This window comes from Acytostelium subglobosum (assembly GCF_000787575.1).
Source record: "Acytostelium subglobosum LB1 DNA, scaffold: scaffold9, whole genome shotgun sequence".
Taxonomy (NCBI): Eukaryota; Evosea; class Eumycetozoa; order Acytosteliales; family Acytosteliaceae; genus Acytostelium; species Acytostelium subglobosum.
This window is the reverse complement of record NW_012236524.1, coordinates 619442-641409: the sequence shown is the minus strand read 5'-3', so window position 1 is coordinate 641409 and position 21968 is coordinate 619442. Positions and strand designations below refer to the sequence as shown.

At 45.4% G+C, this 21968-nt stretch overlaps 7 protein-coding genes across 7 annotated transcripts; 3 read left to right on the top strand and 4 right to left on the bottom strand.

Annotated features, from left to right (window-relative positions):
- Nucleotides 1–1022: 1022 nt before the first annotated feature.
- SAMD00019534_051750 (hypothetical protein) lies at nt 1023–3477 on the top strand (the record flags this gene model as incomplete). Its single annotated transcript, XM_012899646.1, has 3 exons — nt 1023–1312; nt 1399–1916; nt 2012–3477. The coding sequence occupies 3 exons, from the start codon at nt 1023–1025 to the stop codon at nt 3475–3477; spliced, it is 2274 nt and encodes a 757-aa protein (XP_012755100.1).
- Nucleotides 3478–3625: 148 nt separating this feature from the next.
- On the bottom strand, nt 3626–4306 carry SAMD00019534_051740 (hypothetical protein; the record flags this gene model as incomplete). The annotated part of the gene is made up of 2 exons (XM_012899645.1): nt 3626–3826; nt 3914–4306. Coding segments are annotated over 2 exons (594 nt in total), but the record flags the coding sequence as incomplete, so codon positions are not given.
- A 479-nt stretch (nt 4307–4785) lies between these two features.
- On the bottom strand, nt 4786–7375 carry SAMD00019534_051730 (hypothetical protein; the record flags this gene model as incomplete). Its single annotated transcript, XM_012899644.1, has 3 exons — nt 4786–5819; nt 5897–6350; nt 6446–7375. The coding sequence occupies 3 exons, from the start codon at nt 7373–7375 to the stop codon at nt 4786–4788; spliced, it is 2418 nt and encodes an 805-aa protein (XP_012755098.1).
- Nucleotides 7376–8244: 869 nt separating this feature from the next.
- Nucleotides 8245–10823, top strand: SAMD00019534_051720 (hypothetical protein; the record flags this gene model as incomplete). The annotated part of the gene is made up of 4 exons (XM_012899643.1): nt 8245–9051; nt 9127–9267; nt 9341–9911; nt 9988–10823. The coding sequence occupies 4 exons, from the start codon at nt 8245–8247 to the stop codon at nt 10821–10823; spliced, it is 2355 nt and encodes a 784-aa protein (XP_012755097.1).
- Nucleotides 10824–10954: 131 nt separating this feature from the next.
- On the bottom strand, nt 10955–14716 carry SAMD00019534_051710 (hypothetical protein; the record flags this gene model as incomplete). Its single annotated transcript, XM_012899642.1, has 5 exons — nt 10955–11251; nt 11325–11429; nt 11510–11623; nt 11688–12511; nt 12580–14716. 5 exons carry the CDS (start codon nt 14714–14716, stop codon nt 10955–10957), a joined length of 3477 nt encoding a protein of 1158 aa, XP_012755096.1.
- Nucleotides 14717–16121: 1405 nt separating this feature from the next.
- SAMD00019534_051700 (hypothetical protein) lies at nt 16122–17990 on the bottom strand (the record flags this gene model as incomplete). The annotated part of the gene is made up of 8 exons (XM_012899641.1): nt 16122–16131; nt 16226–16271; nt 16343–17044; nt 17135–17235; nt 17299–17368; nt 17442–17460; nt 17539–17736; nt 17826–17990. The coding sequence occupies 8 exons, from the start codon at nt 17988–17990 to the stop codon at nt 16122–16124; spliced, it is 1311 nt and encodes a 436-aa protein (XP_012755095.1).
- Nucleotides 17991–18870: 880 nt separating this feature from the next.
- SAMD00019534_051690 (hypothetical protein) lies at nt 18871–21493 on the top strand (the record flags this gene model as incomplete). Its single annotated transcript, XM_012899640.1, has 5 exons — nt 18871–19007; nt 19066–19512; nt 19572–19941; nt 20021–20209; nt 20285–21493. 5 exons carry the CDS (start codon nt 18871–18873, stop codon nt 21491–21493), a joined length of 2352 nt encoding a protein of 783 aa, XP_012755094.1.
- Nucleotides 21494–21968: the final 475 nt, after the last annotated feature.

Sequence of the window (21968 nt, the reverse complement as noted above, 5' to 3'; positions counted from 1 at the left end):
TCATTGTTTTGATTGATGATCTTGTTTTTGAATTATAATTATTTTTAATTTTATTGTTTTTCACTCACTCCCACACCTAAACACAAGAAAACAAAGTGACCATTGTGCCTCCCTCACTCACACCACATCAACAACAAAAGCAATCACATCACTCTCACCATTCACATTCACATTCACCACTCTCATCTACAGTACATCAAACACCAACCAAACACAAATACGCACACACACACACACACACACACACACACACACACACACACACGCACAATATATATAGATTCACTCTATCACTCTATCACTATCACTCTATATTCGATTGTTGTTGTTGTTGTTGGTAATACTCAACTAACATACGCACTTCCTGTACTTTCGTATATACACTCACTCACACAAGCACACACACAACAATAGTCCAACCGCAACCAACAACAAAAAGCAAACAAGTAAGCAACAGCATTAGCAATCCAAGTCAATCAAAGCAACAGCAACAGGCAGTATCACTTCAGTCAGTCAATCATCAATCCAGTCAGTCAGTCAATCAATCAAGTCAATCCAATCATTAGCAACAGTAGCGGCGACAAACAGAAACGCGGCAACAGCAGAGATAGGATATATAGTCTATAGTAGCTAGAACAGCAACTACAGCAGTTAGAAATCATTGACCATTAATTTGTTTGTTTGTTTGTTATTGTTGTTGACATCCTTGTTTCATTGGTCGAACCATTTGTTTGTAGACCTGGACCCTTGTCAATCAATCAATCATTCTTTGTTCCCATCATCAATATCACATAACTCATAAATAGATATGATACATCAACTATTATAATCATTCAACTATCAATCATTCATCATCATATAAATATATAAATATATACATATACATATATATATACACTATAACATCCAACCAATCAATCAATCATCATTGTATTATTACCAATTAAATAATCAAACAAACAAACAATCAATCACATTATATATCATAATATATATATTTAGTGATAGTAGTAGTAGGATAAATGACATCATCAATTGAGAAGAAGTCTTGGATGAACGAGATCATTGCAAGAAGGTCATCAACTTCACTACCAACATCACCATCATTCATGAACAAATCACTCAACAAATTGCATCAGGCAATATGCCAGCGAGACTTGGCCAAGGTCAGAGCCCGTCTATCACAGGCCAGAAAGGCCAAGATCGAGTTGACTGAGCCTGACAACATGGACCAGACGCCACTATGCGCTGCCCTCAGATTAGGTACATACGACATTGTTCGTGAGATACTAAACTTCTATCAAGTTAACAAGTATGTTATAACATGTTGCCAATCATTCATTCAATCGATCAATCACTAACAATCAAACAATCAATCAATCAATCAACTTTAAAAAGGATGGATATTAACGAACAGGATAAGAATGGATACACACCATTGCATGTGGCGGCGAGCCACTGTGATGATCAGGTGATGATGTTGTTGCTGACATACGAAGGCATCAATGTCAACCTGACGAACGACGACAACAACCTGGCGTTGCACTACTTCTGCCAGAAGTTCAAGACACCCAACTGCCAGGAGCCCTTCCAGCAGTTTCTAAAGAAGGGCGTCAACGTCAATCTGCAGAACAAGCACGGCGAGACCCCGTTGCACAAGTCGATCTTTAACAACTCGATCCGTCTTCTAATGGTCAACCTGTTGCTCGAGGCCGGTGCCGACGTCAACGTCGTGACGACACGTGGCGAGAGTCCATTGCATTTTGCCGTGCATCTGGGCCGCGAGGACCTCGTATCAGTGCTGGTGAAGGCTGGCGCTGACATCACGATCAAGAGTAACGAGAAGAAGACATGCTATGAGCTCTCCACTCAAGGAGGCAATGTAAAAGTAATCAATTTCCTTAAGAATGTACAAGGTAAGTTTGCTGGCAACGAGAGGGTGGTAACATGGCAACTCGTCGGCAACACATACTAAACAATCATTCAATCAATCAAACAAACAAACAAACAGATGTTTATAGTTGGTTGAAATCGATAGAGATGGAACAGTACTGGTTGAACTTTGTAAAGGAGGAGATATTCATGGACCTGTTGCCAGACATTGATGAGAAGACTTTGGACTCGCTAAGAATAACATCGAGCGGACATCGACTGAAGATCATCAAGAACTGTAGAATATTAAAGGAACAGGCAGCGCTGGCCAGCAGCGATCCAAACAACAACAACAATAATAACAACAACAACAACAACAAATTCAACCATTCAATGGAGTCGATGAAGCTCAACACACCAAACAGCATCGAGTCCACCGGCTCCATCTCGTCGGACGAGCTCAAGGAGACGCTGTCCAGCCTGGAGGGCATCCACGCCAACGGCAACTACATCATCCATCACTCGGAGCTCGAGTACACGCTCAAGCTCGGCGCAGGCTCCAGTGGCAAAGTGTACAAAGGCATATTCAGAGGAAAGGAGGTGGCCGTCAAGGTGCTCAAGGCGATCACGACACAGTCGCAGCTGGAAGAGTTTAAGAAGGAGTTCCAGATCATGGCGTCCATACGCTCCCCATACATGGTCACTTTCTACGGCGCAAGCCTCGACCCCAAGCTGTGCATGGTGATGGAGTACTGTAGTCGCGACTCGCTGTACCACGTCATGAACACCAAGAAGTACGACATTGGCTGGGACCGCTTCTTCCAGTTCACCATGCAGATGACGTTGGGCATCCAGTGTCTGCACAACTGGTCGCCTCAGATCGTGCATCGCGACTTCAAGTCGCTGAACCTGCTGGTCAACGAGGACTGGGAGTGCAAGGTGTGCGACTTTGGTCTGTCACGCTTCAACACTGCCGACAACATGGAGACGCTGTCCAAGATCCGTGGTACGTTTGCCTATTGTTCGCCAGAGGTGGCAAACGGCGTCGGCTCCCCCTACACCACCAAGTCCGACATCTACAGCATTGGCATTGTGTTCTGGGAGCTTCTGATGCGCGTCATCAACGGCGAGTACTCGAGACCGTACGCCGAGTTCCAGCACATCAAGATGGACTTCCAGATCATGATGAACTCCAAGGAGGGCCTGCGTCCCACGCTGCCCTCGCACTGTCCAGCCGGTCTCGTCGCACTGTATAAGCAGTGTGTGCACCAGGAGGCCAGCCAACGTCCATCGTGTGAGCAGATCATCGCATCACTCAACCAGCTGCGACAAGAGTACTTGCACAACAAGCCACAGTGGGACAAGTTGCTCAAGAAGCCAACGATCACTGCAACCATCACCTCGACCAGTAGCGTTAATAGCAGCAGTGGTGGCGGCAACAGTGGTGGCAGTAGCAATGGTGGCAATAGCATAGGTGGTGGTAGCAACAGCTTCACCATCACGGCCAACTCCAACTCCATGACGTCGGGCATCTCGCCCATGGGATCACCGTCCTCCTTCAATGGCAAGGTTGGAACCAGTCCTCTAATCAAGAGTAGTAAATAAACATATTATAGGGTATAGTTAGTAGTTAATCATAGTGTCACTGGTAGAGTATGTAAGGTCACATGTAATGGACAAGATATGTGTTATTGTTGTTATTGTTGTAGCTCGGTATGTACAATGATGGATAGGAGACGAATGGATTGATTTACATCTCCTTGTTGTCGTCGACCACCTCCTCCTCGATGATGGGACTCCTCCAGTCGATGAACCTGTCTCGCAGACCTGGACTAAACATACAAGTGTCCTTCTTGCCCATGACCAAGTAGCGATACTTTGCAAACGTTCCATAACAGAAGTCTCTAAAGAATGTCGGCAGGTAATAGAATGAATACAATAGTGGATATGGTCTCTGATAATGATTGATTGATTGATTGATTGAATGTCAGTATCATTAATCTCTGATTGATTGATTGAGACCCAGTGTTAGATAACATACTTGTAGATAATACATAATACGTAGTACTGCGGTGGACTTGGTGAAGTAGGTGTTGGACTCTTCCTCGATCAGTACAATGGTGGAGAGGTCTTCGGGTATGCCATAGTATTGTAGTATCTCTCTGCCTTTGATTGTTTGTAACGCCTGGAATGTGAAGCGCTTCTGTGTGTCGCGGGGATAGACAAAGTGTACAAAGCCATCGCAGACATTGCATACGCCATCAAACATCACTATGCTCTTTGGTGGGCTCGATGGTCTGTATGAAGGCTTTGTCACTGCTGTCGTAGGTATCTGTTGTTGTTGCAATGCCAATCCTTCAATATCCACTGACACTTCTTTGAACTCGTCTCCTCCAGGAGTGGCTGTGTTTATAGGTGGAGTTGTTGCCATCATCTTTATAAATAAATATAAATATATATTATGTGTATGTATTACAATATGTGTGTGAATGAATGAATGAGTGATTGATCTCGAATGAATGGGTTGTGTTGGTTCTTTGCCTCAACAACACCAACAACACCTTAATTTAGAATGAATAATAGTCGATTATTTGAACTTTGTCGATTATTTGTTTGTTTGCATGCAACGTTGTGCTTATTCGCGAAGATGGAAATAGATATTTATTTGTTAATTATTATTATGGTTGAGTGTCGACTCATCACCATCACTTGGATGTGTGTATGTGTAATGTTAAATGATATGATATGATATTCTGTCCAAAGATTGACTTGGGACATGAACTGGTCAGTTAACATTTTTGGTAATATATACCAGGTCGGCGCGATGGCGGACATGGCTTGCTGCTTGTATGGAAGAGAGGAATCGTGAGTGGAACGATTCCTTTGAGTGATTGTGTTGTTGGAGTAAGTTGATCACTTCTTGGACTTGGTGGTCTTGGTAGTGGTGGCAGCCTTGGTGGTCTTGGCAGTCTTGGTGGCAGCAGCCTTGGTAGACTTGGTAGTGGCGGCAGCCTTGGTGGTCTTTGAAGTTGTCTTTGAGGTCTTTGCCTTCTTCTTTGGCTGTGTCTCATCCTCTGCCTCTGCCTCTGCCTCTTCCTCTGCTTCGGCCTCAGCCTCTGCCTCCTCTTCAGCCTCCTCTTCAGCCTCAGCCTCAGCATCAGCCTCTGGCATCTCCTCATCCTCCTTCTTCTCTGGCTCATCATCGGTGGCCTTTCTCTTTTTGGAAGTAGTAGTAGTCTTGTCCTCCTTCTGAACCTTTGTCTTTGCCTCGTGCTTCAGTCTCTGGGCCTCATATTGGGCAACGTCACGATCATAGTCTGCCTTTGCCTCGGCAAGCTCCTCCTTGCTGGCCAACTTCACGACGGACAGGTCCTTGACGGCTTCCTCGGGGAAGACCTGGGTGGCATTGCCAAAGAAACGGTTGACCACTTTGGACGAGTACTTTGAAACGTCGATCTTGGGATGTGTTGGGTAGAACTTGTAGATCTTGCAGTTGCGGTAGTTCTCCTTGTCCTCTGGCGACATATCGGCCACCTCCTTCTGGATGGCTGCGAAGGAGTCGCCACGGATCTTGCGAGCCTTGTCAAACTCCTCCTTGAGCCTCCTCTTGAGCTCGATGGCGCACTCATCTGTAATGCCATCGTCCTCCTTCTTCTCGTCGATGAATGCCGTTGGTGTGTCGACGGCCTTGTCATAGGCGATGAACATCATCTTGCAGCCGCGGGCGAGACATTCGTCGCGGGCCTTCATCTTCTCCTTCTCGGCCTTTGTCAAACGGACCATCTTGCCCTTGGAGGTGAACTCTTCCTCGCGCTTCTTATCGTCCTCTGCAGCCTGCTTCTTCTCCTTCTCCAATTGCTCAGGTGTCAGCTGGGCCTCAAAGTCAAAAGTGACTGCGGTCACATCGATTTGCTTAAGATTCTCGACGATCTGAGGTAGTCTAATGTCTGCGTTTGATTGATTGATTGAGTGAGTGAGTTAGCATGTGTTCCCCATGGACCAACACCTGACAAACAACACATACATGGCAGGAGGTATTGCATCTCGATGAGCTTCTCCTCGGGGATGACGTTGGAGGTACGACCACGAGAGTTGCACTGGAGGGCTTGGATGGGCTTGGCAATCTTGGTGAAGTCCTGGTTGAAGAGCTTGGAACGGATGTATGGGAGCCAGGACACCTTGAATCTGTTGTCCTTGCTGGTGTCAAACACCTCCTCTGTGGCGCCCTGGATCGATGCCTTGCACACCTTCTGAGGTGGTGGCGTCAAACAATCAAACACAACGATGTAGGGGATGTTGAGTGCGACCTTCTTCTCGACGATCGGTTGAGCGCCCATGAAGATGTAAAGTGGGTGCTCGGCCTTGGACAGGAATCCGTGACTGAGCTCCTTGTTCAACTGGTCAAAGGACCAAGGCTCCTTGCGCATGGTCTCCAACTCCTTCAGCTCGAAGCCAATAGGGATCAGATCTTTCCATTCCTATATTATTGTTAGGTGATTGGTTGGTTGGTTGGTGCACATCAGTATCACGCATGGACGCCCGCACGCAATATAGTTCCAGTGTAAGTACTTACAACCTTGCGAAGCTTGGCCATCCTCTCCTCATCTCTGGTCATCTCTGGTTTGTCTTCGTTTGGCTCCTTGACGATCATTCTGGGGATGACCCTCTTGGACTCGGCCTTGGGCTTGGTTGTCTTTGTCTTGGGCTTCTCTGGTGCTGGCTCCTCGGCCTCCTCCTCTTCCTCTTCCTTGGCAGCGGCGGCAGCAGCCTTCTTAGCATCGGCGGCAGCCTTCTTCTCAGCGGCGGCGGTCTTCTTCTCAGCTGCAGCGGCGGCCTTCTTCTCAGCGGCGGCAGTCTTTTTCTCAGCGGCGGCAGTCTTCTTCTCCTCGGCGGCTAGAGCGGCAGCCTCCTCCTCTGCCTCCTGCTCCTCCTGCTCCTCCTGCTCCTTAGCAGCGGCGGCAGTCTTCTTTGCCTCAGCGGCAGCCTTCTTCTCGGCAGCAGCAGCAGTCTTCTTCTCGGCGGCAGTAGTAGTCTTCTTCTCGGCGGCAGCAGCAGTCTTCTTCTCAGCGGCGGTGGTCGCAGCAGCAGCCTTCTTCTCGGCCGCAGTAGTCTTCTTCTCGGCGGCAGCAGTAGCCTTTGTAGTCTTTGCAGAGGCAGGCTTTGCAGCAACCTTCTCCTTCTCCTTCTCCTCTGTCTTGTCGTCTGTCATTTGCTCGTCGCCGGCCTTGTCATCCTCGTCAAACACAACATCCTCAATCTCCTTGATTGTTGCCTTATTGGACGATGATGATGATGCCTCGATCGCTGCTGGAGGATCGCCACCACCGCCTGTGCTTGTCTCAATTGTGAGTGTGGCACCAGTTGTGACACTCTTGCCACCAGCGGTCGTTGTCTTTTTCGTTGTCATTGTCTTCTTGGCTACTGCAACAGTGTCTGTGATGGCCATTGGTTCAGCATCACCTGTCGACGATGACGATGTCGATGATGATGATGATGATACCATAGTGCTACTAACAAAAGTAGTAGTTGTTGATGATGATGTGACTGTATCCTTTGTATCCATATTTGTCTTGTTGTCTAGTTTGTTTGTCTGTTTGATTTGCTTTGCCTTGTTCACACACCCGAGTGTTTGTGTCGTATCGCGTGCGTTTATATCAGATCTATGCGTTTAAAATAATTATTAATTAATATTCAATCAATCAATTAGTAAATAAATTATTTAATTAAATAATAATACTAACAACTAAATGTATTTATATATGTACAGATGTATGTATGAATGAATAAATGGATTGATGAATGAAATATGATGGATGTGTAACAAGTATATTGACTTCCATCATTCATTCATTCATTATTTCGCGCCACATGACCACATGCACCGCATCCATCAAAAAAGCTTGCTGTTCACACGTCGTTGAGCTCAACTTCACCAATTTGAATTTTGAATGAGTGACACCTACCCCCAACAATCTACAACCAATCTACAAACGATCAGATTGGTCATTGTTGTAATAATGGGTCGGCTGGACTTGTCTCAGACATAACACTCGTATGTACTTCTCTTAACATATACTATTATTTATAAATATAACTTTAAAAATAGATAGGAAACTAAATAATTAATCTCAAATCCTGTTCGAGTGTTTGAAAGGAACTTCAAGATTCAACCATTATCCCCATTGTCCAACCCGAACTCACACTTTTTTTTCCAATATTCATTCACTTTTCTCACTTGTCGACCTTATTGCTAAATCAAAAGGTGGCATGGACATTCATTCATACATTCATTTATATACAATTACAAGTTAAATATATATACATTATATTTATAGATAGATAGATAGATAGATATAAGTATTTAATAATAAAATGCCACCAAAACCATCAGCAGTAATAGACGAAGCACTTGTTGAACGCTTCACAAAGATTGGATTGGATGCCACAAAGGCAAAGGAAGCTGCCTCAAATAATACAATGTCATCAACTTTGTTGGACATTATCACTGAGGCTGGTGTACCAGTCGATGGATGTGAGAAGCCCGTTGGACAATTGCTCTACCTCATCTCGACAAAGTACCCAGCAAACGCACTCAAGCATCGTGCCGTGCTGGCCCAGTGCGTCGCCAAGAAGACTGTGACAGCCATCAACATCCAGGCCTCATTCGACTACTTGCATCGCGTCGGCTCGCAGGATCTCGACGTGGCCGACTTTGAGAAGCAGTGCGGTGTTGGCGTCGTCATCACCAAGGAGCAGGTCAGAGAGGCCGTCGCCACATTCATCGAGGAGCGTCTCGCCGAGTTGAAGGAGGTGCGCTATCGTTACAACATGGCCAGTTACTTGGCAACCGTGCGTGAGCGCTTAAAGTGGGCCGAGTCCAGAGACATCAAGGAGGAGATGGACAAGAAGGTGCTCGAGGTGCTCGGTCCAAAGACTGAGGCTGACAACGCACCCGTCCCCAAGACCAAGCCAGCACCAGTCGCCGCTGCTGCTGCACCAGTTGCCAATGAGGCACCAAAGGAGAAGTCTCTTGCCGAGCTTGCCGGTATTTCAATCCACAGAGAGTCGATTACCTTCCCCGATCCAAAGGACAACATCCAGGAGACCCCAGATCTCTTGGCCAAGCATCTCAAGGAGACTGGCGGCATGGTCGTCACTCGTTTCCCACCTGAGCCAAACGTAAGTTCTATCAATCTCTAGCATCTTCCTCGAGGTCGATCAGTCGACTAATCATTCAATCAATCATATACACAGGGATACCTTCACATTGGACATGCCAAGGCTATGCATCTCAGCTTCTCGTATGCCAAGAAGAACGGTGGAAAGTGCTATCTTCGTTTCGATGACACCAACCCAGAGAAGGAGAGCCAGGAATACATCGACTCTATCATTGAGGTGAGTTCGCGAACACATACTGGCATGCTGAATCTTATACTAACACTTTTGTACAACATCAACAAACAAACAGAATGTAGGCTGGTTGGGACACAAGCCATGCGATACAACATACTCATCACATTACTTTGACCAATTGTACGACCTTGCTATCGAGTTGATCAAGCGTGGATACGCGTACGTCTGCCATCAGACACCAAAGGAGTTGTCAGAGTGTCGTCAGAACATGACTGACTCACCCTATCGCAATCGCTCGGTCGAGGAGAACCTCGCCCTGTTCGAGGACATGAAGAAGGGCAAGTACGAGGAGGGCAAGGCCACCCTTAGAATGAAGGGTGACATGAAGCACCCAAACCCATGCATGCGTGATCTCATTGCCTACAGAATCAAGTACCATCCACATCCAGTCAGTGGAGACAAGTGGGTCATCTATCCTTCGTACGACTACACTCATTGTCTGGTCGATTCGATCGAGAACATCACTCACTCGCTGTGCACTTTGGAGTTTGAGGTCCGCAGACTGTCCTACAACTGGCTGGTGGACGTCCTCGGCCTCTATCGTCCAGTCGTCTGGGAGTACGCCCGTCTCAACCTCACACATACCGTCCTCTCCAAGAGAAAGATCATCACTCTCGTCAAGGATAGTAAGTCATCATCGTCGTCGTTAGTGTCTCTCGATACCATACACTAACACATTCTCCTTACTCCTCACTCAAACAGAGCATGTCAATGGATGGGATGACCCTAGATTGAGCACATTGAACGCCTTTAGGAGAAAGGGTTACACTCCAGAGTCCATCAACTTGCTGTGTGAGACTATTGGAGTTACTCGTGCCAACAACACCACTATCCCATACGAGCTGTTGGAGTTCTGTTTGCGCCAGGACCTCAACGACAAGGTCACCCGTGCGATGGTTGTGCTCGACCCAATCAAGGTGGTCATCACCAACTTCCCCGAGGGACAGACCGAGGAGATCACCGTCAACAACATCCCCCACATCCCAACCGCTGGCTCGCACAAGGTGCAGCTGTCAAACGTCGTGTACATTGAGCGCACCGACTTCCGTCTCCAGGACGATCCAAACTACTTTGGTCTGGCCCCCAACAAGGAGGTCTTGTTGAGATACGCCTACAACATCAAGTGTAACGAGGTCATCCAGGACAACACCGGCAAGGTCACCGAGCTGCGTGTCACCTACGACAAGACCAACGCCACCAAGACCAAGGCTATCCACTGGGTCTCATCCAAGTCTGGACAGAAGCCAACCGCGATTGAGGTCCGTCTCTACGGCCATCTCTTCCTTGAGGAGAACCTGGGCGACGACTGGATCACAAAGGTCAACCCCAACTCGCTGGAGATCATCCCCAACGCCTTGGCCGACGACACCATCCTCGGCGCCAAGGAGTACGACCGCTTCCAGTTCGAGAGGACTGGTTTCTTCTGCGTCGACAAGGACTCCACCGCTGAGAAGTTGGTCTTCAACCGTACCTGCGCACTCAAGGAGAACAAGGCCGACCCCAAGAAGGCCGCCGACCCAAGAAGATCCAGGAAATAAACTAGCAAGTTGCAGCTCTCAACCAGCCTCACTTGCAGAAGAAGCGTCCGACTGCTAACTCTGCCACTGCGCAGTCGGAGATCATGATACAGTAACCTTACATACATACACTCTCGCATGTTTATTGCTAACTACTTCTTGAACTCCTTCTCGAACTTGTCCAAGAGCGACTTGTCCAGCTTGAGATTCTTGTCGGGTACAAAGCCGCAGAGGAAGCTCTCCTGCAGTTGCATCTCCTTGTCCAGCACGTCACGCTTGTACACCTTCCACTCTCTTGTTGTGAGGAATGGATGTTTCGTTGAGGACTTGCTCAACAAGTTGGATATCTCGAGTAAATGTCCAAAGTTCGGTCGTCTATTGCCAGGTATGTTATCGTATTCCAATGTTAAGAATGTTATCAATTTGCTTAGATAGTCAACCTTGAATATCTGTATTGATTGATTGGGATGGTTAGACATGGGCAGATGGGATAGTGGAACATCAATGACCAGTGACACTTACATTCTGTTCAAAGGTTGAGAAGTTGGAACACTTGGTTGTTGAGATGAATAGGTTGAGTACAGTCTGGTGCAGTATATTGTTGGTAGGGAAGTCAAACAGTAGATCCTAGATATGACGGAGGTATGATTGATCAATGTTAGTATCATTCCATACACCATACTCCATGTCCATGAAGGGTAGCATACCAAACACATTGCAAAGATACTGCATTCGTTAAGCTTCTCAAAGCATTGTATGTTCTCTGATCTAATCAACAGGTTGAAGAACTCCAGTAGTTTGAGGAAGAACATGTCCACTCTCTGTTTGAGTTTGAGTGTTAGTGCTGCTGCTCCTATCTCGCCATGATCATCTCGTGCAACTTACCTTGAAAGCTCTATCAATTATTGATACAAGTGATGGAAGATGATTGATGAAAGATGTGAGGAAGATGTGATTGTTGAGATGTGTTGGTAATAGCTCGACGAGGAGTTTGAGACAGTGACTGGAGTTGTCGGGAAGCTTGGGATCGACACTGACAATGTGCTGGAAGATCTTGGAGAGATGTGTCGTGTCCAGCTTGAAGTGCTCAAACAATTTGTCTTGTTGGATGAGCGGCGACAGAGATAGACCGTTGATGAGGAAGTCAACAAGCTTCTCTGTTCCAAAGTGCTGGAGTATCTGTTGTACCTCCTCATCCTCCCATTCGCCAATGCCCTCGTCCTTCCAGAGAACTCTGGGCACTACGATCTTTTGTCGCTTGCTCATCATCTGTTTGGTGTTGAGTAGTGACTGCAGAGCGATCTCGCCGCTGAGCTGCCAGGGGTTGAGCGAGAGGTCGAGCAACGCGATGCTCGTGCTGAATTTACAAGTGTTGCACAGTTCGATTGTGCCGCGCTCACCAATGTCCGTGTTGCGCATCTGGAGATGTGTGAGTGACTTGTTGAACTTGAGACCTTCGGCCAGCAGACATGCTCCGTCATCGCCAAGGTAGTTCTCGTCCAGAATCAGAGTGGTGAGGAATGTATTCCTGACCAGGGCAGATGAGATATGGCTCATTCCAATGTCTGTCACACTGGCACAAGTCAGATTCAGTCCAATCATTGGTGGATACCTGTTGGCACCAACATAGTTGGCAATGAACTCTGCTCCTTCATTCTCAATTCCAGTCTCCTTCAAGTTCAATCCAAATCCTTTGTAGTTCTTCTTCTCTACATTGTGTGGAGGCATGTATGTTAGTGTCAATCAATCATTCAATCAATGAGAGTCCCAATCATACCATTGATTTGTGATATTGTGTCAAAGAGAGCTTGGAGAGAGGGAGGCTGGATTTGATTTCCTTGTAGACTGAGGGAGGTGAATAGTGACTGGGTCTTGAGTAGTAGGTCGGCGAATGTTTGGAGTCCAACGTCTGTTATGTCGTTCCAACTGAGGTCGGCGATCTCGATGGGGTCCGTACAGTTTTCCGCGATCTGCTGCACACCATCGTCTCCCAACGAGCAGTTGGCAAGGTCCAAGACAAAGCAACGACCACTGGCAGAGTTCTCAAAAGGCTTGCTAATCTGCTCCAAACACTCATCCAGCGAGGTGACATGCACCTTGAGAGGGGGGATGTCACCCACCTCATACTTGCCGGCTGCCTCGAGCAGTGTACCAACCGATGACGAACGAGCACGTGTGTGGTGCAGCATGGCTTCGAGACGGGGCAGTATAATCGCCGATGAAGACACGTCGGCCTTGGTTGGCGACAGCACTGGGGAGCTGGGCTCGGAAGTTGATGGCTCGATGCGTGCCGTCTTGATGAGGATGTCCTCCGAGTTGACTCGCTGCATGGTCTTGGCTACAGATATCAGCTTCTTGGGCTTGAGGGGCTCCGGCGAAGGTGTGGACGACGGCGAGCCTGTGGGTGACGAGGGAGACGACAATGACATGCGCTCCAAGTCCTTCTTGAGAATGGTGATTGAGTGCGAGACGAATCGTTTGGACGACGATGAGGTGTCTTCGTTGGTTGTGACTACAATCTGAGGGAATGTTGATGAACCCGACTCGGACTCGGACGATTGGGACAGATGGTGTCGGTGTGTCTTTGGCCTGAGTGTGTTGCTGCTGCTACTTCGTCCTCCGCCGCTAATGTCCACTCTGGGAGGTGATTGTATAATCTGTGGCGATGGTACTGTTAGTGGAGGGGAGTCAACCACAACGCTGGGAGCAGTTCCTGCCAGAGGTGATGATGTGTCGATCGAAGAAGAAGATCTTCGCATCCTGCGCAGTGGAGCCCATGAGAAGTACTTTGATCGCTCACTGTCCTTGTCCTTGTTCTTATCCTTGTCCTTGTCCTTGTGTTTGTCGCCGCTGCTGCTGCTGTGGTGATGATGGTGGTGATCGTCCTTCTTCTTGCGTGGCGATAGCAGTGCTGATGAGTCATCCTGCGTGACAGCCACAGACATCATAGGGGCCTTCTTGTTCCCGCCAGTGTTTGTCGGTTCCTCCTTGGACTTTGTCGAGGAGATTGAGATCGATGGAGATGTGATCGCGCTGCTAAAGTCGAGCAAGCCCACGGGCTTTAGATCATACGAGCTCTTTGTCTGCAAGAGTGTTGCGCGTGGTGATGTCGGATCAATCTTCTTCTTTTCCGGCTCGCTACGTAGTTTGATCCAACTTGTATCGCTATTGAGTTGCGTTGTTGTTGTCGTCGTCGTGGATGTCGTGGATGTTGATAACGTAGTTGGCTTTGTAGGTGTCTTGCCCTTGCTCGATGACTGAGGTATGCGCAGTGTGGACGAGGATGATGACATTGGCGAGGAGTGGACCATCGAGCCCTTTATAGGTGAGTGTGTTATATCCAATGACTTCCTCCTTATTGCCAATGATGGCACTATCGGTACATTCTTCCTAATCGCCTCATTCACGTAAAAGTAGTACTTCCTCTCCCTTGCCGACAACTCTGACTCACTATACACGTAATCATCATTTATCTTATCTGATGATGTCGTCAATGATATTGTTGATGTTGTTGTTGTAGTTGTTGGAGGTGATGATGAGAGTGTTGATGTTGATGTTGATGTCGTTGTCTGTCTCTGTTGTTGTTGTTGTTGCTTTGATTGAGTAGTATGTGTTGCTAGATTACCAGTGCTGCTTGATGATGTTGTAGTGAACCCAACGGTGACTTGTGGCGTCGTCGATGGCAGTGAAGGTGATGTGACGGTCGAGTTGTTGTTTGATGATTGATTCTTGTATTTGTTACTTGACTTCAATGAACTGAGCTTATCCAACACGACCACCTTCTTTGATTCAAACAATCTCTTTAACTCTTTGACATTTGAATGACCCTTTGATCTATTACTGATGATGTTGTTGTTGTTGTTGCTAGCCACTGCAATGCCGCCATTAAAGTTGTTGTTGTTTGGATCGGACATGGTAAACAAACCCAATGTCCTCCTTCCTTCCTATTTAATGTTACAACATATATATTATATATATATACAGATAATGCGATACAGATAATACTTCACTTCAAAGTCAGAGAGAATGGTTAAAAATAGGTTGAAAAACCACAACTTGGCAAGAAAGGTCCATCAACAACTGTGTTTTTGTGAGTGGTTTTGATCGTGATGTGACCCAAACAGTTACTTGAATTGTTGACATCTTGGTTGGAAATGGTTTTCAAAGTGTGGGACCAAACTTTCAGGATCAAGTTCAAGACTATCAACTTCGATCTATATCAATTCCTAGTTTATATTTCTAAAATATCAGTATGGGGAGTGTCACTGATCTCATTGGTCATTGATAATGTTATTACTTACAGTCCCATCTAAGACTTCCACAATGCTACATAGAGCACGCGGTGATGAATCAATAGAGTATCGTTTAGAACTGGCTGAACTGAAGGTGTTGGGTAATCAACGACGGTATGGGAAGTCCATGATCATTTGTGGTCAGAGGTGTCAGAGGACAGATGGTGATATTCTCGAAAATATGTCTCTGGAGATATCCAATATGCTTGGTACAACTTTGATATTGACATTCCTCCTGACGAGCACCTGAATTGGTGGACCTCTAATCTATGATTTAGAGTTGTATATATCCCCCTCATTGATACTATCAATATTACAAGAACCCAATAATTTATTTCCACTTACTCTTGTTGTAAAATTGACCGAGTATTTTGAGTTATCGCATCAAACAAAGGAGTCACACATGCATCATAAGATACATATATATAGGATGATGAGGTGTTTCCATCATTCATTCTTGTCATTCTTAATTGGTTAATTTAAATAATAATAATATTAAAGTAAAATACCTTGGTRTTTTCATCAAATTTGATTTATTTTTTATTATTGTTRGATAATTGGATGGATTGATTAATTTGTTTGATTGATTCAAATAATCCAATATATTTAAGCAAATATATAATCAATTAATCAACCAAACAATTAATTACAATGAAGAACATATTTTTAATCCTAATTGTAATATATATATTATTTATATATCAAATTTTATTAATGGCGAAATGAACCATCGTCATTCATCATCTTCTTATGGAGGAGGAGAAGGAGAGTAATTATTATTATAAGAGGTTTATTTTAATTAATTTTTATTAATTCCTTTTTAAATTTTTATTAGGATTAATTCGGGAACTAAATATTATACAGTATCACCTAAAAGAAATTACGCCCCTTTTAGAACAATTGCTGATGCTGATACTGAAGCTATTAATCCCTTGGTTTCTGACTTTGATATTAATCAAAATCGAGATGATGGGGGATATTTTTAATTGTTAACAAATTACATTCAATTGGATACAAATACTCCCCTTCATGAGTAACTATAAATATATTTATTTGATCTATTGTTGTTGTTTCTGTTGTTCTGGCTGGTGATAAACAAAATGATGATCCTCAATCTCTCTCTCAACATACTTGTTAAAGATGAGAGTTGTATAAAAGGTTGGGAATATTGGGAAGTCTGTGATGTCCATCAAATTCCAGGTGGCGTTAGTGAGTGATCAATGGATATTTGATGGAGAGGATACTTACATATCTTTACAGGGAATCCATTGTTGGGGAAGTCGAATGAGAATATGTTCTTGATTGATGCAAACACCTTGTTGGTCTTGGCAATGGCATCAAATACTGGCATAAGTTGGCGCATGTCTCTGGGGAACTCATGGGACAGCCAAACCTTTCCTTCGAAGCTCTCAAACTGTGACTCGATGGTCTCTCCCTTACATCGCAGTCCATTGCTCTTATGAGCCACCTTCTCCGACTTGAACATGTGGCTCTCCAAGTCAAAGCCCTTTGGCACGGCAAAGTAGTTCTTTGATGTTATCTTGCTGTTCATGGCAGTGTCGCGAACAGTATTGACTCGACGGGTGTTGTCAGTAAGCAATGGCGAGTAGTCACGACTATGAGCATTGGTCAGAGTATGGAGTGTTGAGCTAAGCGACTTCTTCTCATGGGCATTGAAGAACTTGCGATACATTAGATAGTTGGTACCGGACACTGAGTAGGTGTCTGCGCGCCAACCCGGCTGTCCAATGACCTCATTCTTTACCGAACCAGTCAGTGTCTTGATAGGCTTGAACTGGACAGTCTCACGAAGTATCCTCACTCGTCCTGTCCTATTGATCTGCATGTTCAAGTCGACCTCTTCATCCAAGTTGGAAAGATTATAATAATAGTCCTTCAATACCAACTCCTTATACTTTCTGCTCTCTGAGTCCAAGAACATGAACTTCTCTATAAGGTTGGTTTGGTTGGTTGATTGATTAAATGGTTGTTAGTCCAGCTGCGGGAGTAGTGGATTATGTATTGACTTGAATAACATACTCTGTTGTCCATCCAAGATGAATGAGATTGATTGTCTCTTCTGTGTCTCAGGGTCCAAGTATGAAGTGTATACTCTAAAGGATGCTCCCTTCTTGAATATCCTGTCATAATGTGATGGGTAATTAGTCAGTTATTCCCATCTTTCTCGCTCATTCTCAACTTACTTAAAGTCATCAGTTGGACACACTCTCTTGCTAACGAATGGTAACCAACTCTTCATCTCCCAATGCATCTCTACATGACAAGGTAAGGTTTGTTAGTAAGTCAAGATGTTGGGTAATGTCATCTATGAATGATATAGCCATACCCATCTCAAAGTCTGGAAGCTAACAAGAGTATAGAAGTTGTGTTTGTTAATAATGATGACTTGAATTGGTTAGATGGTTCCGTACGTAGGTACTTACATCCTTGATGGCATTGAATATGCTAATGAACTTGTTGGTAGTTTGTTTGTGTAGTCTCTTTGATGTGATTAACATTGATACCAACTCACGCTCACCTCTTCCTTTAGCCTCATCCAAACACGACCAACCAGCCCTGCTCTTCAAAGTTGGATCGGCCCCATGTCTAATCAACAGGTCAAGTATATCTTTGTGTCCATACTATAATATATATCAGGTTGATTGATTGATTGATTGATTAATGAATGGCCTACAATTTCCAACAATATTGGTACATTAACATATCATACATGGATGGCGTAATGTGATGCTGGATAACCATATTTATCCTTTAGGTCTATGTTGTCTCTGTAGAACTTGTTTGCCAGTAGTTTGCCAACTTCTTGAACATCATTCTGGCAAGTCTTCATGTGTAACATGAATGGATGATTAGCTTGTTGTTGTTGATGATCCATTTAATTGCTTGATGGATGGGATCTTTGGGGAAAACTGGATAACTAGGAAACTCTTTAAGTATATTTGATCAGAGGAATAGTTTGCTTGGTACCAAGCATCATTCCTAGGATAATAATAATATCATGGTGGATGGATGGATGGCCGGGTTGGTCTGGCTGGAAGGATCCATGAGCGCCAAGCAGAAGAGTGATTAAGGAAGGAAGAGAGAGATTGAGGTAGACAACCTACATGAATCGCCATAAACAAACAACTAAATATACAACATTGGAAGTGGATTGGGGGATTGATGGATCGATGGATGGATGGTTGACCACATCAATGTGTTTGTTTACAACAACAACAGTATACACCTCATCATTTCTTTTTATGGATGTATTTATGTTTGATTGAGTGAGAGTGAGTGTGTATCTGTATATGTGTGGGTGATCACTCAATCAGATATCTTATTGATTGTTAGTGTATGTGTGTATCTGTTTAAAGATGATGGTGGTGGTGTGAGATCAATCCAATCATATGGCTAATGTTGGATTGTGTGTGTTGTGGGAAATGATTGATTGATTGATTAATGTTGAAGTTGACAATGATCATGTGACCCTGAGAGATACAATCAGATATCTTATTGATTGTAAACATTTATATTTGTTGTTCAATAATGAGAGGATAGATATACTGTAATTATTTGTGATCAAAGTGTACTTCAATGATTGATCCTCTGAAGAATCATAGTGTCGTAATTGTGGTGTTTTGGAACTGGGAATGAATCGGCCTTTTGTTTGTGGGTCAGACCCTAACTTTTAGGAGAACCTAATGAAGTTATATCATATACTTCTTGAAGGAGATAGATAGATAGTTAGATAGATAAACATACACACAACAACAATGTCTGGGTCTACAACAGCCTCGATACGTAACAAGAAGCGTGTAGCTATTGAGTATGACATTGAGAAGGCGAGGTCTGAGAAGGACTTCAACTCTCTCCTGTCACTGCTCAAGAAGTATGCCAAGATTACTTCAACGTAAGTGTCATAGTAGTATACTACGACTCATATCATACTCATTCAATCAATCAAACAGACCAAATGATGTATTAGAGTATTTAGTTAATGCAGAGAGATATATTGCTGATAATAACTACTTGGATGCACAGTTAATGTTGGATAAAGCACTCACTATCAAACCAGATGATCAAGAGGTGATTGCATACTTGGGCGTGGTGGACTATCAGAGAAATGATTATAAGAAGGCGTTGGAGGACATGGCTCGTCTGGCCAACCCCTACAACAACCCAAACAACGACATGATACTCAACTTTAGAAAGGTGAGCATCATCGTCCAGGCATTCAGCATCAAGGGCAAGTGTCAAGAGTCGCTCGGCAAGAGCAACATGGCCTTGGCCTCCTACCAAGGTGTGATCGATGTGGCCCTACGTTACTTCAAGTCATTCCGTGCCATCGATGTCGTTACCAGGCCACTTGTAGTCGAGGCCTTTATCCGAATGGCCAACATCAATCGTTACTATGGGTATGTTTGTTGTTGCGTAGCATCGATGGCACTCACTCACTCACTCAATCAATCAACAGCAACACTACAGAGAGCGTAAAGACATTGAGGAACTGCCTGTCGTCTCAGGTCATCTTGCCAGCGACACAGTATAAGAGTGCACTGACACAGTTGGCCCACGCACTGTTGCGAAACACTTGCAATCAGTCTTATGTTCCACTGCTCGACAACACTGAACAGCAACAACAGTCTCGTGTTGTGCCTGGACATCTCTATCATCCAGGTGATCAGGTTGAAGAGGCCTTGCTCTGTCTCCATAACGTCGAGCATGTCCAATTCACTCAGCTACAGCAGAACCCCGCGACGCCCATCACCGAGCATGACATGGAGATATACGACGACCTGTGTCAAGGATACTGTCGCAAGGGACAGTACTATCAGATTGTTGAGGTATGTCATCATTGAGTTTGATGGATGGATGGAGTTGTCCACTGACCACCAACAATCAATCAATCAATCAATCAATTAGAACTATGAACGATCACTATCAACAAAGTTTGGAGAGGTACATAGATGGTCGCAGTTGGCACTGTCATTGTATTGTGCTGGCAAGTACAAGAGATCATTGTTCATCATTGAGGAGTGCTTGGCCTTGGTTCCAAACAAGATTGAGTTGAACCTCTTGGGCGCCAAGATATGCATCAACCAATTGAACCAGGTATGTCCACATCCCTGACCAATCAATCAATCAACCAACCAATCATACTCATTCAAACGATCAATCAATCAATAGTTCTCCAAAGGTTTATCATTGGCTCAACAAGTGACAAAGATGGACATGGACTCAATCAATCCAACTCAATTGGCAACTGCCTACTTGTTGATTGGTGTGGCCTATGAGAAGAAGGCATTGGAGTGCAAGTCATCGCATGAGAAGCAGGCCAATCAGGACTTGGCCAGAGAGAACTTGAAGCGTGCACATCAATTGGATCCATCAGATTACCGCATCTCTTATCATCTGGCACTGATATATGCATACATTCGTGAGGTCAAACTCGGCCTAAAGTACATTCAGGAGTCTCTGTCGATCAACCCGGACGAGCCTGCCAGCTGGAACCTTTTGGCACTGCTTCTGTCCTCCAATAAGGCCTACGAGCTGGCGTACAGAGCGTGCAAGCACGCACTGACACTGTCGCCCACCAACGTAGAGCTGCTGCTGACCAAGGCAAAGCTGGAGATCGCACTGGACGATGGCGCACAAGCCCTCATCACTTACAAGTCGGCCATGTCACATCTGTCCAATCACACACTGACATCGGTGGAGGACTGGGACGAGACCGACTCGGTGCCCAGGAACAGAACATCGGGCGGCCCATCATCAATCGTCTCGTTTGACATCCGCTCGGGTGCCACCGACCAGAAGTCCCACCGTGGCAGCGAGGTACTCTCGTCCGAGGGCCAGGATGATGCCACATCACCGGGCGCCAAGGAGATGCTACGCGTGCGCGCCACCTCTCACACCACGGCCGATCGCGAGACTAGCCGTCGCGTCCAGCTGTGGCTGGCCATTGGTGAGGCATTCACACAACAGAGAATGTTTGAGGATGCCGCCGCCTGTCTGAGCCAGGCCGACTCAATCTGTCGCGACAACCCCGACGTGTACTACCAACAGGGCTTCATGCTGGAGATCCAGGATCTCCGCCAGGACGCTCTGGCCAACTATCAGAAGGCCCTGACCATCGATCCATCACACACCAACAGTGCCATCAGGACTGCCGTCAACCACTTTGTCGCAGGTGGCGACCTGCTCCTCGCCGAGAACAACCTGACGACTATCCTACGCTCGTACGATCCAACGTCGCACTATGCCTGGTTCCAACTTGGCATCGTGCTGAAGGCCAAAGGTGACATTGAGCGTGCATCCGAATGTTTCAAGCTTGCCATCGAGCTTGACAAGACATCGCCATTGATTCCATACGAGACCATTTCGAGGCATATCTAAGGTGTCGTGTCGTCCGTCGCTCGCAATGCTGTGTATCCTTAATGATCATAATAAATCTAAACATACTATCGATTACTCTTTCGTTCATTCGTTCGTACGCTTGATGTCGTTGTTGTTATGTATATAATGCTGTTGCTGCTGCTGTTATCGTTCGTAGCTACATCATGCGGCGTTTATTTGGGAGCAACGCCACCTATTATTAGACCAAAGGCATCGGGACGTCTCATTGATCTGTAAGCATGCAGTAACACAAGTGGTATATATCCATAGTAGAACATCTTCTTTGCAGTCTCTGTAATTGATTCTGAAGTCAAATTCATCAGTAGTCTCTGATACCAAGTAGGCTTTGGTTGTGTCATCTTTATCTATCTATATATGATTGATTGAATGATCGATATTTCATGTCAGTCCTTACTCCTGAGACTCTGCACCTGCTTGTAATGCTGTATTGTGACCTGTCTTGTCCTGTGCTGTC